Source organism: Taudactylus pleione, unplaced genomic scaffold (genome assembly GCF_031769625.1).
Source record: "Taudactylus pleione unplaced genomic scaffold, aTauple2 ptg000332l, whole genome shotgun sequence".
In the NCBI taxonomy this organism is placed as follows: Eukaryota; Metazoa; Chordata; class Amphibia; order Anura; family Myobatrachidae; genus Taudactylus; species Taudactylus pleione.
Genome location: NW_028284733.1, coordinates 3,423,832 through 3,443,755, shown reverse-complemented (window position 1 = coordinate 3,443,755; position 19,924 = coordinate 3,423,832). Strand labels below are relative to the sequence as shown.

The following is a 19,924-nucleotide window of genomic DNA, read 5'->3' as shown; positions in this document are numbered from 1 at the left end:
TGGAAAAATTCACATTGTCTCCTGTATATTCACATAGTCTGACATTGCAGCTTCATCATCTACTCTTTTAGTCTGCAAAAAGAAGCAAAGACAAATTGATTAGGCTTCATAGAAGCAAATTTGTATATGTACACATTGTAGATACATATAGATAGATAGATAGATAGATAGATAGATAGATAGATAGATAGATAGATATGAGATACAGTAGATGGATATGAGATAGATATGAGAGATAGATAGATATGAGATAGATATGAGATAGATAGATATTAGATAGACAGATAGATAGATAGATAGATAGATAGATAGACAGACAGACAGACAGACAGACAGACAGACAGATAGATAGATAGATAGATAGATAGATAGATAGATAGATAGATAGATAGATAGATCATTTATCTTTTTTGTCAATTATCAAATTTATATTTTAGTCATAAAATAATTAAAGTAAAATGTATTAAAGATTATTGAATTTAATAGAAGTACAACAATATAAAACACTATACAATACTATACTAATACTAATTAATAATTTTACAAAAGCCAATGTTTCAATACAACAAGAACAATTTATTGCTATTCTCATTGCCACTGGTGTCACACACTGTAAAGTGTAACAATTTACTTGATGCAGTCTAGAACTGTGGGCTCACAATCTCTGGAATTAATGGATTAATTAAATGAAATATAATCTATGAAGCATTCCTACCAGATACTGCATTGTGAAACTCATCTGCTTCCCACAAGAGTGCAGCCTGTGTATGACAATGTACGAGCTGCACCTCTGATATTTACACTAGTAAATAAGGTATAGTCACTCGCCTGTTACCAAGGGTGTAGTAGGTATTAATGCCGGACATATGTCCGGCGGTTCAAATCCCGACAGCGGCAGCCCGGCAAGGGTGAAAATATTGATCGTTCCTAACGTAAGTATTGCTAACCTAATCCCCCCCTAACCTTATCCCTCCCTTAGGGGCGCCTAACCCCAACCTCTCCCCCAAGTGCCTAACCCTAATCCCCCCTCTAAGTGCCTAAACCTATCCCCCCTTCCCCGCCACCTAAACCTAAACCTAAGGGGGTGCCCAAGCCTAACCTCCCCCTGGGGGTGCCTAACCCTAACCCTCCCTTCTCCTAGCCTAACCCTAACCTCCCGGGGGGGTGCCTAACCGTAAGCCCCTCCAGGAGCCCTAAACCCTAAGCCCCCCACGGCTGTCCACGCCCGGCATCACTTCGATCGGCATGCCGGGCGTCGGTCTTCCGGCGTCTGGTTAATGACCGGTGTCTAGATTTAGATGCCTGTCATTAGTACTATGCCGGGATTAGAACGCCTGGAAGCCGGCGGTCAGGATTTAGACCGTTGGCTTCCAAACTACATCCCGTTCCCAATAGTGTATGTAACACTTATCAGTAGTTTATATTTAATGGCTACATGTAAATGATTGGATGTGAGACCTGAAATAAAAAGAGTATAAGAGGTATTGTGGCCAACGTATGTTAGATCTCCCTTGGAACAGATTTGGACTTCTGTGTCAGAAGAATCACTCCTCCTTCATCAGGTCTTAGCTGCACAGTAAATAGGTTCTTACCTGGTAACAGAAGCTGAAGTATATGACTATTCCTCTTATTGAGAATAATATTTACTAACTTACCCTGATTTACTGTAATTGTCTCTTGAACTGTTTTTTATTTTAACAAACCAGCTGATGTTGTTACTAATTATAATAAACCAGCTCTTAACTGAGAATTCTGTGTCTATCTGATTGTCGAAACAAAACTCCTAAAAACACTGAACATTTGGGGATATCACTTTATTTTCGTACTTTACATGGACTTAGGTGCTCATTCGGACCCGCTCGCTAGATGCGTTCTTTTGCTCACAGCGTATGCAAATTCGGCGATGTGATGGCACAGCAGGCGATCGCACGGCAAGCCATAAGCACGCCCACTATGTCTTGGCGTGCAATTACTTTGTGTATGCAGAGACACCCACCAGCCTTTCTTAAGATGCCCACTAATGCACGTCATCTCCTGGAAGTGTATGCAACCATTGGTACATCGGGTACCATCGGAAGCGAACGCAGCGCTTGAGGTACACTATACCCTACCTCAAGCACTGTGATCACTTGAGTGTAAAAACAGCCAGGTGACATGTACAATGACGCTTCCTTATAATTATACATGCCTCTGAAACGCGTTGGGACACTCAGGCGTGCCTGCATTTGCACCTCCACTCCCTGGCTTCTAGTGGCCAGCCCCTGTTTCCACCCACAAACTGCCTCTCCTGTCACTCACTCTGCTGGGCTGTCTATGCCCGGCGAGCGAACGCATCTTGATCTTTCGCATTGGTTCACGCACCTTTGTACCGAGTTTCCTTGGCTATGTATATTCTTACTAGTGTTTTGATCCTTTTTTTATTATGCAGTATTTCCATGGTGATGGGAGCACATTGGATGATGTGTCGCGTATTAGGCGTGATGACGTCATCTTCAGAAGCCACCGGCCGGGGAATGAGTCCCGTTTCCGGGGTATGGTGTGCACTTGGTGATAATTATAAGGTGAGTTAAGTGTTTGTGTTTTCTTGGTCCTGATGAAAGTGCTACCTTTTAGGTTAAAGCACTGAAACGTTGACTATTATGCCGCCATGAGATTGTGAGTTTTTCTTCGTCCGGAGTGCTGCACGCATGTCTATACCATATATATATATATATAATATTACATAACATACAGCATATACTGGTCCATTGTCAGGCAGGCTATTCCTTCTTAACATATATATATATATATTTGTATATACAGTATATAAACAAAACGTGCTGATCACACATGAGTCCACTGAAATACAGTCCCACTCCCAGCGCGGGCAGCATCCATCCTGCTCCTCGTCTCTGAAAGGCTGAGAGGAGGAGCAAGAGGGGATGTATAGAGAGCTAAGGGGGGCAGGCAAGGCTCTGACCCTGACACTGAGTGACACAGCATTGCAGGCCTCCTGAACCCACCAGATGCTGCGGGGCCTGGAAATGAGGAGACACTGTACAACACTGCTGCTGCAGACTGTCTCAGTCACTGACAGAGCAGTGGTCATGGCTAGTTTTACAAGTGCTGCAACCGCCGTTCAAACTGTACACATGGGCTGCGTCAGCTGCTCAGACTGTACACAGTAGTGACAGTGGGTCTGTCACTACTGGTGCCGTGGCCATAGCCTGGCTTTACAAGTGCCGTGGCCATAGCCTGGCTTTACAAGTGTGTGGCTGGGGGTCTGTCACTACTCAGTAACACAATAGAGCGGCACCATCCAGTGGCCGGTGCCCCTAGACAGTTGTCTAATGGTGGTGCCGGCCCTGATTACTGCCTGTTTCTTGTAAAGAGATAGTGCAACCATCTTTCATTATGTTTGAATAAAGACTTAATTCAAGTTGAAATGTGTTGGTGACTCTGTTGATGAGAACTTATTGTCTGAACCAGATCAGTAATAGTATGAGAACTACAAAGAGGTGCCCAGGGACTCCTAAAAAGACCTGTACTATACCTTCATATTCACGTGAGATCTGGTAGGAGAACTTGTTACTTCATAAAGGGAAATATTGATTTTACACTTGATATGCACTGACTACATTTTTTTACATTTTTTTAAATATGTTTTAAATGCAATAAATGATTCAAAAGGATCAGATATTTCACTTTTTATTTATTGGATTAATTTACTGTACATATCGGGCTAAATATGAGGTGAACATTTCTGTGGCTGTTTTTAACTACAACAGTATCAATGTACTTACTTTCAAATGCCAATGGGATAGTATACCGAGATATGTACATGCTCCTCTCCAGTCTTTTATTACCTTTGACTATGATGCTTAACTACATTTGCACTGACCAACTTGTATTTGGATTCTGAGAGAACTGTTTATCTATTTACCAAATTTATATTGTCTTCAGGACTTACTTTCATTAATGCTATTCAGTTACTCCAGCTCTACCTGATCCAGATTGCTTAAGGGCAAGGCAAAGCATGCCAAATGCAAGTTCCAGGTTCTGGCAGCACAGATATCTAATATAAAAGGGACAAAGCAGCGACCATTGCAACTTTCCTTTTTACAGTGGCTTCAGGTGTCAGGTACACTTTAGGGGGTAAGGGGGATCATTTACTTTTTCCCAGCTGCTGCTAATCTCTGCAGCTGCTGGGTGGAAGGTCCTGCTGTGCTGACCAATCAGTAGTGATTGGCAGCATAGCAGACACTGGGGGAGTGTGCAGGCAAGCAGAAGGACTGGAAGGTCCCTCTGAGAGCAGCAGATGCAGGAAGATTCTCTTCCTGCAGCAGCCCACACTGCCAAAGCAATTCCCAATTAGTGTGGGTCTGTGCTGGCTCCACTGCGCAGGCAACTCAAGCTCTGGCTGTTAAATTCCAACAACTGGAATATCCCAAGCCTCTGTACAGATGCCAAACCTATCCCAAACACTACTGCCCCTACGGCACTGAATTTCACATGCAGAGTCTGGAACAGCAACCTGCTTGCAGTGAACAGACCAACAATGGTCTCATAGGTTTCCACTGTTATCACCTCTCTCTATACCAATACAGAACATATAAAGGGTAAGGAAGCAACACACTTTTATTTAGATAAGGAAGCATGGAGTTTATAATTAAGAGTATTCAGTTTATAATACAAATCTTTTTGAGGAGGAATTATACATTCAAACTGAAGGTATGGCCATGGGCACCAGATTTGACCCATACTACACGTTCCTATTATGAATAAATGGCAGGATTATATTTTGTGGATTAACATAGCACATGGGGCAAATCTGGCAGTGTGTCAATTATTCATCTAATTGCATTATTACCTTTAAAGTATCATACATATCTGTAGCATCTCTTTTCAGTAGGTCAGTGTATGTGGATTCTTGGAGTTCTACTGTCTTTGTGAGTTTATGTAAAAAAAAAATTTAAATGTAAGAATTATGGAAAAGATTTGTGTTATAACATATTTTTAAAAAAATGTTGAGCACCAATGAACCAGATATACTCTGACTGAATAAAATAAATCAGCATATTCAATTTTAGGCAGAAATTGATCCATGGTATTTTGCAACCTCCCACTTTCATTCACTTTGTTTGCTACTAGACATGGTTTGCTACTAGACATGATCATCAGTTCCCATTGTTTGTCATGATTGATGGTATTGCTCATTCGGTAACATTCTTTGCCACTGACTGAGCCCAACCATTGCTTTATTGATGCTTCTTTATGTTAAGTGGAAAGTACCTCCTCTAACACATTTGCATATGCATCAAAAGGTAGCCTTACTATTTTATTCTACCACATTCCACCACTGATCATGTTATTTGTATCATTCCTTTATAGATACACAGCTAATATTCAACACTGATCAGGTAATTGGATATGTTTGTTTATCAAGCTCACTTGGTGATGAAAGTATAGGTGAGCATTTTCTTGGTTGGAACATAGGCGACTATGACCCAGGAGATTGCTATTCTTGTTCAGCAGGACTACCCAAGAATATAAGAATGGACTTTCGTTCGGTATCAGCTGCGTTGGGTGGTTGTTACATCACAACAGGATATCTGGGGTAAGCTGCCTAACATGAGTTGATTTTGTTTTTGTTTTTTCCAGTCTACTGAATCTCTCTGTTGGTCATGGATAGCAAAAACAGGGAGATCATCCAACAATAATGATTGATTATGCTGTTTGTATTATTTACAAGTTTAGTTAGAATTCATGTATAAAGGTTGGGCAGCACAGATGGTTTAATGGATAGGTTTTGGGTTTGATTCCCACTACGGCCCTAACTGTGTGGAGTTTGTATATTCTCCCTGTGCTTGCATGGTTACCTCCAGATGCTACAGATTTTTCCCACACTCCAAAAATATACTGGTAGGTTAATTGGGTCCCAATAAAATTAACCCTAGTGTGTATGTGTGTGCATGTGATAGGGAATATAGATTGTAAGCTCCACTGGGGCAGGGACAGGTGTGAATGGACAAATATTCTCTGTAAAGCACTGCTGAATATGTGTGTGCTATATAGATAACTGGTAATAAATAAATAAAGGATGGTATTTATTAAAGCCTGGAGAGAGATAAAACTATGAGAGATAAAGTACTAACCAATCAGCTTCTAACTTACATTTTACAGGCTGTGTTTGAAAAATGACAGGTAAGAGCTGATTGGTTGGTACTTTATCTCTCTTCAAGCTATTATAAATATCCCCTTAATATTTTAAAAATTGTCAAGTTTGGCTTCTCTTTTAGTGCCTGTATATTCTGTGTTGTTCAACTATCTTTGTGTGAGCTATTATCTCCAAACTGTCCCAATACTTTGTCCTTATGTAATGACAGCATTCCATCTCAGTAGGGGCTCCACTCAGCAGTTGAATCTCAGCAACCATAAAGTGGAGCTACTTCTATATTATGCACTAGTTGATGTAACTGGTTTCACCCGGATAGACCTTATATATTTACTGTTTCCATTTCCATCTCACCAGTCCAGTAACACATTTCACTCCCTTAACCCATGTAGTATCACATTCCCCTTCCTCACCTCTGTAGTAACACATTACCCCTGTTCAAACCCGTAGTAGCAATTTCCCCTCACTCATCTGTGTTGTAACATATTCCCTTCCCTCACAACATTTAACACATTTGACATTCCCCACCCTCACCAGTGTAGTAACATATTCCCCTCCCACACCTGTGTAGTAACACATTCCCCTCCCTTAACTGTGTAGCAACACATTCCCTTCCCTCACCTCTAAAGTAACACATTCCCATCTTACTGCTGTTTTAACACATTTTCCTCAATTACCTCTTTAGTAACACATTTTTTCCCCCACATTTGTACTAAAACATTCCCCTCCCATTCTGTGTAGTAACACATTCCCTTCCCTCACTATTCACACAAGGGAGCCAAACCAACTGCCAGTGATGTCTGGCAGCAGTTGGGATCACAGTTGGTGTCTGAATATTGAACTATGCTGCAGCAAAAATTAGTCAGTCAGTCAGGACTTTACACCGGTGGAGGAAACATTTTAATCCTTTTCACCCCTTTAGGAGTCAAATTTTTAAAAATTCCTGCTTATTGGGCAACTGCATCATGGGAGGAATATATTCCCTGATTTTCATGTTTCTATGTCCAGGGGTTTGGACTAGGCATTGATCAGTCAGTGAGTCAGTCAGGGCATTTTATTTTATATATATAGATTGAGAGAGCCTATCCTCATTGTATCCTGACAGAAGAATGTCTGTCGTGATATTTTATCTCTTACATTCTCCAAATGGATTATCATCATGAAGTCTGGACTGCAGAGATAAATAGTATTAGTATCCCTTTTAGTTTAGGCTTAGTGGACCATTAGGTCTGAAATTCACATACCTCCCAACTGTCCCGAATTTAGTCCTATAAAAAAGGGACTGTCCCACTGTCCCGCCTGCGGGCCGCAGTGTCCCGTGGTGGGGGGGCAGTTGAGGAAAGCATACACCGCTGCCCTGCATAGCAGAGCAGTGTGTATGCAGGGCACAGCATCTATTCACAGTACGGGGAGGAAGCCCGGGGGCAACCCAGCATCTCCGAGATGCTGGACACGCCCCTTAGTGATGTAAATGGGGCGTGTTGCTAGGCCATGCCCCTTTACAGGTAGGCCACGCCCCCTCTTTGGGAGCACACGCCGGAGGCGCGCCGATGTCCTCACTGCTTTTGGACAAATGTTGGGAGGTATGAATTCATACTGTACATGCAAACTTCCATATATATATTTATATATATATATATATATATATATACATATATGTATATATGTATATATATATTCACATCTAATCACATTATTACCTTTAAAGTATCATATGTATCTGCAGCCTCTCTTTTCTGGAGATCAGTGTATGTGGGTTCTTGGTGTTCGGCAGTCTTGGAAAGATCATGTGAAAACAAGAATGTCAGAGTCAAATTTTAGAATTATGGGAAAAAATAAGTGAACAAAAATTTTAAAAAAATTCAAATTGAAAACAAACTGACCAGCTTGCATGCACAGAAATAAATGTGTACATTCACCTGATGCAGAGATGAACACATCTTGTGGTGTGCACACACTTATCTGTACACTTGGGGGTGAATTTACTAAAGTGAGAGTCTTTAGAAGTGGAGATGTTGCCCATAGCAACCATTCAGATTCTGCATAACATTGTATGCATCGCAGTGCGCATGCCTTAGCGAAAGTTCACAATTCATTTGCTCGCTGCGCATAGCCAGACCAGAAGGGTGAGTGACAGGGGAATTCATTTATAGGTGGTAACAGGAGTGGCCCATTAAAAACGGGGGAGTGGAGGTGCAAATGCAGGCGTGCCTGAGTGTCTCAACAGCATTTTAGAGGTGTGTATAATTATAATACAGCATCATAGTACACGTCACCTGGCTTGTTTTTACACTGAAGTGCTCGCAGTACTTGCGGCAGGGTATGGTCAACCTCAAGCGCTGCGATAGCATCCGATGTTACCCAATGTACCAATGGTTGCATACACTTCCTGGACATGACGTGCACAAGTGGGCGTCTTAACACAGGCTGGTGGGTGTCTGCATACACTATGTGATCACTCTCTAAGAAATACTGGGTGTGCTAAAGCATTGCTGTGCGATTTCATTGCCTACGCAATTTGCATGCACATCGTGCAAATGATTGCATCTAGCGAGCGGCTCTGAATCAGCTCCCAAGTTTGAGATGCAATAGTTTCATACATGCACGATGTGCTACTTAGTGGTTTAATGACAGGAGTGTGAGCTACTGTGTATGAGAAACCTTAAAGTTGCTCTCATTATAAAATAAAAACCACAATATTCAGTTTTAGCTTTGTGTGTTTAGAACATAAAATGGGAATTATAACAATTAATAAACATTTGTAATGATCTCATGATCTATTCAGACCCACTTAGGGTATGTACTTATGCAAATATAATAACGTGTTTTAAAAAAATAAAATAAAAATGTATTAAATAAAAGGAATGTTAAAAAAAAAATCTCACTTCCATGCGCTACAACCAACCCTAAATTAGAGTAAACTACAACTATAGGAGATCTAAATAGAATAATGTCCAAGGGAACAATAATTTACATTTAAATAATAAGATAACAAAGGTCTCTATTAGCCCTAGGGCAGATAAACGTTCAACCTGAAATGTTGTGCCCTCTTCTGAGCCTGCAGCCATGACTGATGTGCCAGCATAGGCTCTGGCTGGTACAGTGCCTACTAATGTTCCTCTTGTCTTAGCAGTGTATGGGTGCTAATCATCCCCTCCCTGATGATCACCAGTTTTGGGACTTGGTACCCTGTCTGTGACCATGCCCGGGTTCATGCCTTCTCCCTGGAGTTGTCAACCTCATTTGATGCCATGCAGCCCGTGAGCCAAAAGGGATGTAAAGCTTGCACCAGGCTACTTGCTCCATGCCAGTGCCAGTATGATGACTCTCCAGGGTTCAACTACTGTCAGTTTTTCTCCCCATCTGCCCTCAGGCTGCCCATCCTAGCTTAGATGTCCTTCCACAGACTCTTTTGTCAGATCCTCATGAGTGCTCTCCAAAACCTGCCCCCCCCACACACACACACACGGTTATAATAGCACTACTACTCCAGGTGTGTTTCCTGTACATTCCTCCGTTGTTTGCAGAATGGTGCAAAATCAGCCTCTTTCATTTACCTGAGTTCCAATATTACATGGAAAACGCACATGTTATACACATTTTTTTGAGTGTGAGTAAATGGAATTTTTATTGCAGTATTGTGGAGAGTGTCCTGACCTACGGGATTGCTGAACGTAAGGCTCTGTGAATTCTCCTGCTTTGTGCCATTAGTACAATGGTACAATACATAACATTATGCAGAAACTCTAAAAAGCGAAGCTTTTCAGAGATTGGTCCTGGTAGTTTACACCATCTTCAGATTGTGTAAGCTGCTTTAAGCCTATGGAGCCTATGGAGGCTCCGGGTGCAGGAGAGAGATCCTTCAAACTCTCTCTAGCAACCTCCAGCCGGCTCTGGAAGCTGACACCGTAACGCATGCGCAATATTAGCTTCCCCCGGAGAAGTCTTTTACTTCTGTGAAAAACTTCCACAATTTGCCAGGAATAAAATTCATAGGGACAGCGATTACGGCAACCTATGTCCCTGAGAGTTCCACTTTCATTAAAAGTGAATTATCCCCTGCTATAAGGAAACTTAATAATGGCAGCAGTTCTGTTATTATTAGTACATAGACCCCCTTAGAGAGAAAAAAACGTACAGTACAGTATATCCACAGGAAATCAATAATATATTGATTAAGGAAGCAGTCCAGGAATTACTGCTTTCCTTCTGTAATTATTGACTACAGTAATTAAGTAAATAGCCTAGTTTTTATTATTTTCACTTCATCTACATCTATATTTTTTAAAAATATTTTGTTCTAGAATTTTCATAGGTCCACTGATATACAGTATATCTATTAAACTTGAAATTGATAAAGATATATTTTAACTACTATTGAATTATCATATAAAGCCCCTGGTGCACTGTCACACAAACAAACTTTTATTTTTCCTTGTCCTGTGTTAGATGCCTAAAGCTGTCTAATGGTAGCACTGGCCCTGCAGATGTTACATCACCATCATATTGTCTGTACATCATTGTTATATTAATATTATTCGTTAAGTATTTTTTTATATCTCATTGTAGACATTTAATTATCATATCGCATTTTAACTACGATATTCCACATTCTATAATTTCAGACATTAAGCTACTTGCTATTCATCATTCACTAATAATGAAGTTTCCTGCCAAGTGGTGTTTCTTACCTTGGTGTGTGTATGGTCTGCTAGTTATTATAGGGAGAATGTGGACCCTGCAAGGATCTACAGCCTGAAGAGTGTGAACGCCTCAGCTGGAGACAAGTCAGTACAATGTGAGATAGATCTAGCCATGAGGATAACAATCCTTTTCCCTCCTGGTGCATTAAGGCACCTGCGGCACAAGAAGCATCTGCAAACTTGGTGACGCTGTCCACAACCCATTGTTATGAGAATACTTCAAGCATATATGGTTGGTGTATCTCCTGTAATGTTTACAGTGTCAGACTGGGGCAGGAAGGGCCCACCAGGAAAATACAGTGGTAGGGGCACATGCTTAAGGAGTGTGGCCAGCCACCAGAGGGGGTGTGGCCAGCCACCACAGACACTCGGCTAACCAATAGGGAAATCTTTGTGTAGTTTCTATAGAAAGGAACCAAGCACCCATGTTGATCAGTGGTATTACTCCACCAGGTAACTGACCATCTAACAGAGTAACAAAGTATGATTTGAGGTCTGGAACCTGACACCTAGAGGAGAGGGGTGGGCCCCCAGCCAGTGGGCCCCACCAGGGATTTCCCCTGTACTACTGCGGGCCAGTCCAACCCTGAATCTTTATAGTGGTCTAATGCATATATTGTTTATATGCCAATAAGCCAACTTTGCTGAATATTGATCTCATATTGTATGAATCACCTCATAATAGCTATAGTACATTGCAATAGTACATACTTTTACCCAGGGTTATTTTACTCGAAAAATAGGTTATAGGAACTGTGGGTGGAGCTACTTGGGGTTGAGATATAGAAAAACAATTATATATATTATATATACTAACATATTTATTATATTTGCATATATATAGTATTTAGAAAAGGAGGCACTCAAAAGGGCCTTTTAAAATAAAACTTATCTTATGGAAAAAACATTTGGCCCAGGACATTATGTTATAGTTAATGAGAGGTTCAGGAACTGAGGGCCTGATTGAGACCCACTCGCTAGATGCGTTCGCACTCAGCCAAATTATGCAAATCCCACGATCACACGGCAAGGCATTAGCACACCCATGATGTCATGGCGTGCGATCGCGGTGTGTATTTAGATGCCCACCAGCCTGTCTTAAGACACCCACTTTCTCACATCACCTCCAGGAAGTGTATGCAACAATCAGTAACTTCGAGTAGCATCGGATCCATACGCAGCACTTGTGCCTGACCACTGCGAGTGCTTCAGTGTTTAATTCAGGCATGTGACGTGTATCATGATGCTGCGTCTTATGCATGCCTCTGAAACAGCATTAATCGTTAAGACGCTCAGATACGCCTGCGTTCGCACCGCCACACACCTGTTTCCATCGACCATTCCCTGTTACCACCCATAAACGGCTCATTCTGTCACTCATTATAGCGAGGTGGCTATGCGCAGTGAATGAACACTTCCCGATCACATGGACTAGTTTGTCCATGCTCACTGTGACTTATATGCATCCGCACATTGCAAACATCGGCAGGCTACGTGCGAACACAGCCTAGCGAGCGGGTCTGAATCAGGCCCTGAGTTCCTACTTATTCCTGCAGAAAAATAGCCCTGATTTTACCTTACAGCTTGAATGTGTGTGACACATTTTCTTTCTATGAAAAAAAAATGAAATGCAAAATAGTTTAGTGCCCTACACTGTTGATACCTGGGGAAGAAGAGATAAACATTGCATCGCATGTAATTCAATATATGTGCTGAAGAATTATTTGTATGAGCTCAGCCTATGAATGCCATAAACTAATTATATCATGAGGCACAAGCTACTGTAGTCTCATGAATATGAGTCAAGGACACAAAATGGCTGCCTCCACTGTGTTCAGACAGTAATTACTCTTAAAATATGTAACATTCAGTAAAGACCAAAATACCTCAGATAAATAACATTTATTGTTGCTTCACATTCTTTTATTTTAAATTTTTTTAACTTCTTTTTATTGAAGCTTATTGCAATTTTCATTCCATCAATTTCGCATATTTAACATTCGTATACCGTAAATAGCCAAGACATAAAAGATGTAATTATTAATAAAAATATTTTTGTTCAATTCTCTTTGTCATGGTTGTCTTAGTGTATATTATTGTCTTTATCATAAGTCAATTAACATTAAAATTGTATCTAAGTTAACATATGCTTAAATAAAAAAAGAAATTTTGCCTGGGGGAGGGGGGGTGGTCCTTATCACAATCACAATACAGGTTGAGTCTCCCATATCCAAAATGCTTGGGACCAGGGGTATTTTGGATAATGGAATATTCTGTATTTTGGAATATTTGCATATCATAATGAAATATCTTGGGAATGTGACCCCAATATACACACATAATGCATTTATGTGTTATATACACCTTATACACACAGCCCGCAGGTAATTTTATACAATATTTTCAGTAATTTTGTGGCTCAAGCAAAGTTTGTGTACAGAAATGAAATTAATTTATGTTTCATATACACCTTATACATACAGCCTGAAGGTAATTTTATACATTATTTTTAATAATTTGTGCCTTAGACAAAGTTTGTGTACATTGAACCATCAAAAATCAAAGGTTTCATTATCTCAGTCATGCCAAAAATATTCCGTATTTCGGAATATTCCGTATTTCGGAATATTTAGATATGGAAGACTCAACCTGTAATATATTATTTATCAGTCATATCTCTTTATGTTTTTATCTTATTGTTACTTCAAATGGCTTTGTTTGCCGTTTTGGTCTTATACCATTTGGACATGTTGTAAATGCTTTAAAAAGTGATCTTTGCTATTATTTGGGAGTATGTTTATATATTCCTCCCATACTTCCATAAAAAAGTCAGTACATTTCTCTTTATCCCCAGTGCCTCAATTCATTCCATTCTAAATATATGTTGCATTTTTTCTCTAAATAATGTAATGGATGGTGGATGGTTCCTTCTAAATCCAATTTTGAAGGACAGTTTTCCTTCCAAATGCACTTATTTCTTATCTCCCCTAGTGTATCCTTGATTATTAGAGAACATTCCCAGCACTGCCCATTCCGGGCCAAACGGGACTTGTTTCACCATTTCAGATTCAATATAATTTTGTATTCTTAACCAAAATTGTCTAATCAGAGGACATTCCCATAAGCAGTGATATAATCCTGCTTCTATGTCGAGGCATTTAGGGCAATTATGATTTCTGATAATCTCATTGCAAATCTTTTCCTTGGTGACAGATATATAATAATTCTACAAATATACTTGCTGGTAAATGTTTACATGAGTTTTGAAATGACTGACTATTTGTTCTATCGATAAGGATGGAAAATTAAATATCCAATGACATTTAAAGAGAAATGGTGCCTGGCGCTAACAGTGGTGTATATGGATAAAAGGTCAAAATTTGCTGCACACCAATACGAGAGGCTTCGCCAAGCTTCTCACGAAGAAAGATACAACCAAAATGTATAAGGTGGCGCTAAACGACTCAACACATTCAGATAATAAAATATCCTATTTTAATCACAATACCACAATAAATAAATTACAATCTAAAAAATTATATAGGAAAAGAGGAAAGAAAGTCCTCTCTATAAACTCAAATAATGTATTAAATTGGCAATTTTTTTTCCTTCCTACCTATACCTATTCCCCTTAAACATTTTCCAATTTTATAATATTCTCAAAAGGGGGTCCAAGGCATATTTTAAATAGTGTTGGGGAGAGGGGACAACCTTGTTGTGTTCCTCTCCAACTCTATAGTGTCATCTTTTAATCCATTTATTAAGAAAGAGGACTTAGGGGATGTGTACAAATTTCACTAAATGAATACATTTTAGGTGGAAGGCTCTATAATCCAATATCGCAAATATGAGTGGCCACAATACCATGTTGAAGGCCTTATGTGCATCCAAGCTAAGAAGCATAAATTGACTGGTTTGATTTCTTTGAGATACTAAGAAGGCTGACATGGCTGTTCGTATGCCTTTTACTGAATGGTGGCCTCCCACAAATCCAAGTTGGTGTTCCGTCAAAATATCTGCAGAGTGGTGATGCTTATTTTCTCCATACTGTCTCATAATTTGCCATTATAGGTATATTTAGATCTACAGAGTATACTACCCTATTTTCCTGCCTGCTCCCCTTACCATTTTGACCAGTTATTTGCTGATCACACTTGTTTGCAATAAGGTCACTGACAGCGGGCTATATATAGTAACCTGCCTGTAGATATACACTTGTTTTATTTGCAAACCTTTAATTTAACCTAACTTGAGCTATGATCTAGTGAGGTTCTCCTCTTTGTTTATATTATGGAATATAAATTTGACATTGATTTACAGATTATGCATTAAATTGTCTTGGAGTTTTATACTCTGCCTCATGACTGCCAAACTATTTATACCAGTAGTACGACTGATCTCTTCACATCTGGTTACTCTCTCTGGTTTTCTTTCCCTGTCTGTAATACTAGCTCTGGGTGTCACAAACAGCTTACAGGTTACAGGCTACATTGTTAAGGCTCATGGAATTCACAATTTATCTAAAATAAAAGGGCACAACACACTATATAATTTTCAGCTAAATGGGCATAACATTGGGGAAAAAAATGCTTACTAAACTTTTTTAAATAAAGTGGAAACCTCCTTTAGGTTTGGTGAAGACAGGATCATAATTCCTTGGCCTTCCCACTTTCAAAATTTCCAGAAAAAAAATTAACATTTGAGGTCACATAAAAGGATTTAGGAATAAATATTGAAATAATACAAAACGGGTCAAAGATGAAATTCTGAGAAACATGTATTGTGAGGTTAGTTAAGGACTTAATAATTTAATAGAAAATGACATTATAACCTCAGTAGTCAGTTGTACAGGGCAGGAAAGCATACATGACCTCAAACATATGCCATGTAAATATGCGTGTGGATTTAAAGATTTACAGTAATTAGAAAGACAGTCAAAAGATTGACACCAACTGGTAGACAGGCAATAGTTCAACAGGTACAACAGGTTCACACACAAAAGGTCAACATTGATGAAGATCGACAGGTACAGAAGGTCGACATGATAAATGTTCCATATTGGATTGGTTGGCACAAAAAATAATTTACACATTTTTTTTTGTCTTCTAACACTAATCTTAACCTTAACACTAACCCTCCTCTTGGTGCCTAACCCTAACCCTCCCTCCTGGTGCCTAATCATGACCATCAGGAAAAGTGAATTGAGAGCTCTAACTGTAGTAACCCTCCCTCCTAGTGTCTAGCCCTCCGGTAAGTGCTTAACCTTAAAAAAAAGTCAACCATTCTACTGTTGATCATACAAATGTTGACCTTTTAACCATATAGAACTTTTGCACATGTCAACCTTCATCCATGACTACCTTTTGTGTGCTGATCTTTTGTGCCTGTTAGCCTTTTGTACTCATCGACCTATTGCCTGTCTACCAGTTGAAGTCTCTCTAGACACTGTTGACCTTTTCATTGTCAATCTATGCCTTAAACATATGGTATGTAAAGATTAGGTTTGATAAGCGTTTCCACCCCTTGGGTATAATGCCACCCTCAGCCTGTTATTTAAAATTCCAGATGACACATTAATTTTAGATATTGCAATGCGAATTTCCCATATATATTATACTTCCATGTACATAAGTAACTCCGCCTTTGTGGGTAGGCTGACAGCATTGCACAGATCAGTATCAGAATCAGCCGGGGGGCTAATCATATACAGGAAGACACAAAGCATGAAGTCCCCCTGCCATAAAGGCAGCCAGCCCCAAAATGGTAAGCCCAGGGCTGGAATCCCCCAAAAAGTCAGGAGCCCCCCAAAAATGGTGTCTTCACTCCTGAGGGACAACTAGATTCAAACCAAAACACTTGATGGTAGTTTTGCTAAAACCAAAACACTATGATAATTTAAAACCAAAACACGGGGAACCGCTCACATCTCTACTTCTATGAGCTGTACAAATATAATATAATACAATCTGTACCTCCAGCAAACGATGATGATGATGATGAGTAAAATCAAATGACTTAAAATTCCAGATATTGTGAGATAAACAGCAGGATGAATTTGTGATGATAACTCGTAGGCACCTTTGGGAAAAATAGATAACAATAAATATCATTAATAAATACAATATTATATTTGGGGGCATACTCATCACATCCTGTATTTTTAATGAGGTTGTGATTTTGTTAATGATAATGATCCAAAAATGATGCTAGGATCTGACCCTAAATATTGGTTTTCCATATAGAATGATCTTCGATGGCTGTCCCTGCTAAGTGGTGAGTTACAGTGAGTGAATGAGAGACAGTGCTGCTAGGGTGCAGTCTTCCATTATATAATGGCTCACTTCGACCATTGAAAATATTAGAAAAAATAGATGATTGAGCCATTCAGTACATAGCTTTGTGAGTACTCACGTTGTTCAATAAAATTAAACACCTGTGACTCTGCTGTGCCCATTGCATTGCTTGCAGAGCAGATATATGTCTCAGAGGTCACGATCTGCACAATTATTGTATTATTATGTTCTGGTAATAATAACATCTTGGATTTTCCAATCTTGTACCATGAGTAATGTGTTACAGGAGGATTAGCATGGCAGGTGCACCATAAGGTCACATTATCTCCTTCCTCTGTCTCCTTCTCCATAGCTACTGAAATAGTTGTGTTCTTTGGACCATCTGTTAAAGGATATACCTTGTTAGAAATTTGGGATGAGTTAGAACAACAAGCATCACACAAAGGAGCAAACTTTTATATTAGTGCCCTAAATTGGGGAACACTTACCACAATTAGAGGCTCTCAGTTGACATGCAGAAGAACTGAAAGTCTCTGATTTCTTTCCCAAGATATCCATTCCAGCTGTATTCACTGGTGCAGATGCCCAAGCAGGAGACACTTGATTAAATGTATGTGTGCTGTATATTAATTGGAAATTTTATGGACCATGTTCTACAATTGACACTCACCTCTTATTAGGTGACTTTGAAACCTTTCGGAGAGTATTCTTTTGAGTCTTTTAAGACTCCTCAATTTGGGACCATGTAAATTAAAAAAAAGTCCTAGTGCACATTATATTAAATATGACTCTAAATTATTGGGACATTTGCTAACTATATGTATAAAGTGTATGAGATAAGCTCATTCCAATTTCATTGTATGGAAATCTTCTACATTTGTGAACTACAGTGAACTGAAAATTCTTATTATTGTAAGAATATAAGAAAGAAACAAAAATATATGTTGTGCACTAGGGACCTTGTGTAGCATTGGAAATGTATTTGTGGCACCTTAAATTGGGGAAGCTATAACAGGTTGGACTGATGACACTATAGCAGGGAAAACCAGTTCCGTATGGAGTTAGGCACTAAACAGTCTATGGACTAAGCCTTGGAGAGAGATAAAATGGATGAAGATAACCAAAAAGTACTAAACAATCAACTCCTGCCATTTTTCAAACACAGCCTGTAAAGTGATGATTAGGAGCTGATTGGTTGGTACTTTTTTCCATTCACTTTATTTCTCTACAAGGTTTAGTACATAGAGCCCTAAAGCTCTTCTCAACTTGGGTTTGGTAGGTGTTGGGGTAATAAATAGTTAAAAGAGTTTTCTGCAATTTTTTTGGGATGGGCATATGAGCTGTTCTAGAGTAAAGCTGGCCACACATCTACAGATTATCTGTCCAACCAGCCAACTATTTGATTGGTTGGAATGAAAATCTGGTTAGGTATGAAAGCAAATAACAATCAGCAATTTGCTCCCAAACACCGTAAAATGGACAAAAACTGTTGATTCAACAAATTGTTTAGATCAAACATTTAACAAACTTGACTGAACGACCATTTTTATCTGTTTTCTGGCATTTAGGAGCAAATTGCTGATCATCATTTACTCATCAGTTACTCCCATACCTTACAAGATTTTCATTCTAACCAATCAACTATTTGGCTGGTTGGACAGATAATCTTTAGATGTGTGGCCAGCTTTAGGGTACAAAGTCTGCAATCGGTAATAAAACTAGTATTGACACGTTCTACATTTATAAGGCCCAATTATGAGTATTGCCAGTGACAGTCGCAGTGGGTTTTTTTTTTTTTTCTTCTGTGCATTCCTTAATGTCTTAAGAGAAAGAGAAAAAAGAGAAAACTCCTATGTTTGAGGCACACTTATATCACATATGGTTTAAAAATTAACTTTTAATAATATATTGAATAAAATGAAGCAAAACTTATGAAAGAAAAATACAATGATTATATAATCCTTAGAAGAAGAAGCATATAACACAATGAAACATGCTTTATATAGCCCTCATTGAATATAATGACCAAGAAGGGAAAGATATAACCCTCATTGAATATAATGACCAAGTAGGGAAAGAAGATCTCTTCATAAGAAATAATGGCAAGGAATATTGCCCACTAGTTGCACCAAGTGAAATTGAAAAGATAATAATTTAATAAATAATACCATGTCATAAAAATTGATAATATAATAATGCAGAAAGTGCTAGTGCAATTGGAAAAATATCCATGGAATATACTAATATTAAATGGATATGAAGCAGTGACCAATATTAATCAAAGCGCTAATGCTATTGTTTGTACTAATTAATTCTATATATACAATCGTGTCACTCAAAGAGTGAGAGGAAAAAGTGCAATATGCAAACATACATGGGTCACTTAAATATAAGAAAAAATATATCAAGCCCTCTACACAGCAACCAATATAAATCAAAGTGCTAGTGCTATTGTTTGTACTAATTAATTATATATATATATATATACAATTGTGTCACTCAAATAAAGAGTGAAAGGAAAAAGTGCAGTATGCAAACATACATGGATCACTATAAAGCCCTCTATCGGCTAACAAGTTCACAAGGATGAGCAACAAGGTTAGTTAAAATACTAAACTAGATCATAATATAAGTTTGAAAAACATGAAAAAGTGATAAGGCAAAAATTTTAATAAATATGGACAAAAGAATGTCATCAATTGATAATTACATAAATCACTGCATGTAAAACCCATAAATGAAGTGATTACACGGACCTCACAGTTCAACAATTA

The 19,924-nt window shown here is 38.9% G+C and overlaps 1 protein-coding gene across 1 annotated transcript in view; it reads right to left on the bottom strand.

The window, feature by feature from the left end:
- Positions 1 to 19,924, bottom strand: part of LOC148509093 (sialic acid-binding Ig-like lectin 13) — a 60,544-nt gene continuing 40,620 nt past the window's right edge. The window contains exons 5-10 of the mRNA XM_088443626.1: positions 17,269 to 17,532; positions 16,830 to 16,935; positions 12,434 to 12,467; positions 7,855 to 7,929; positions 4,850 to 4,924; positions 1 to 72 (exon numbers count right to left, since the gene is read on the bottom strand). Coding sequence (XP_088299752.1) covers positions 10 to 72; positions 4,850 to 4,924; positions 7,855 to 7,929; positions 12,434 to 12,467; positions 16,830 to 16,935; positions 17,269 to 17,532 — 617 coding nt within the window. The 3' untranslated portion in view covers positions 1 to 9. The remainder of the gene's footprint in view (positions 73 to 4,849; positions 4,925 to 7,854; positions 7,930 to 12,433; positions 12,468 to 16,829; positions 16,936 to 17,268; positions 17,533 to 19,924) is intronic.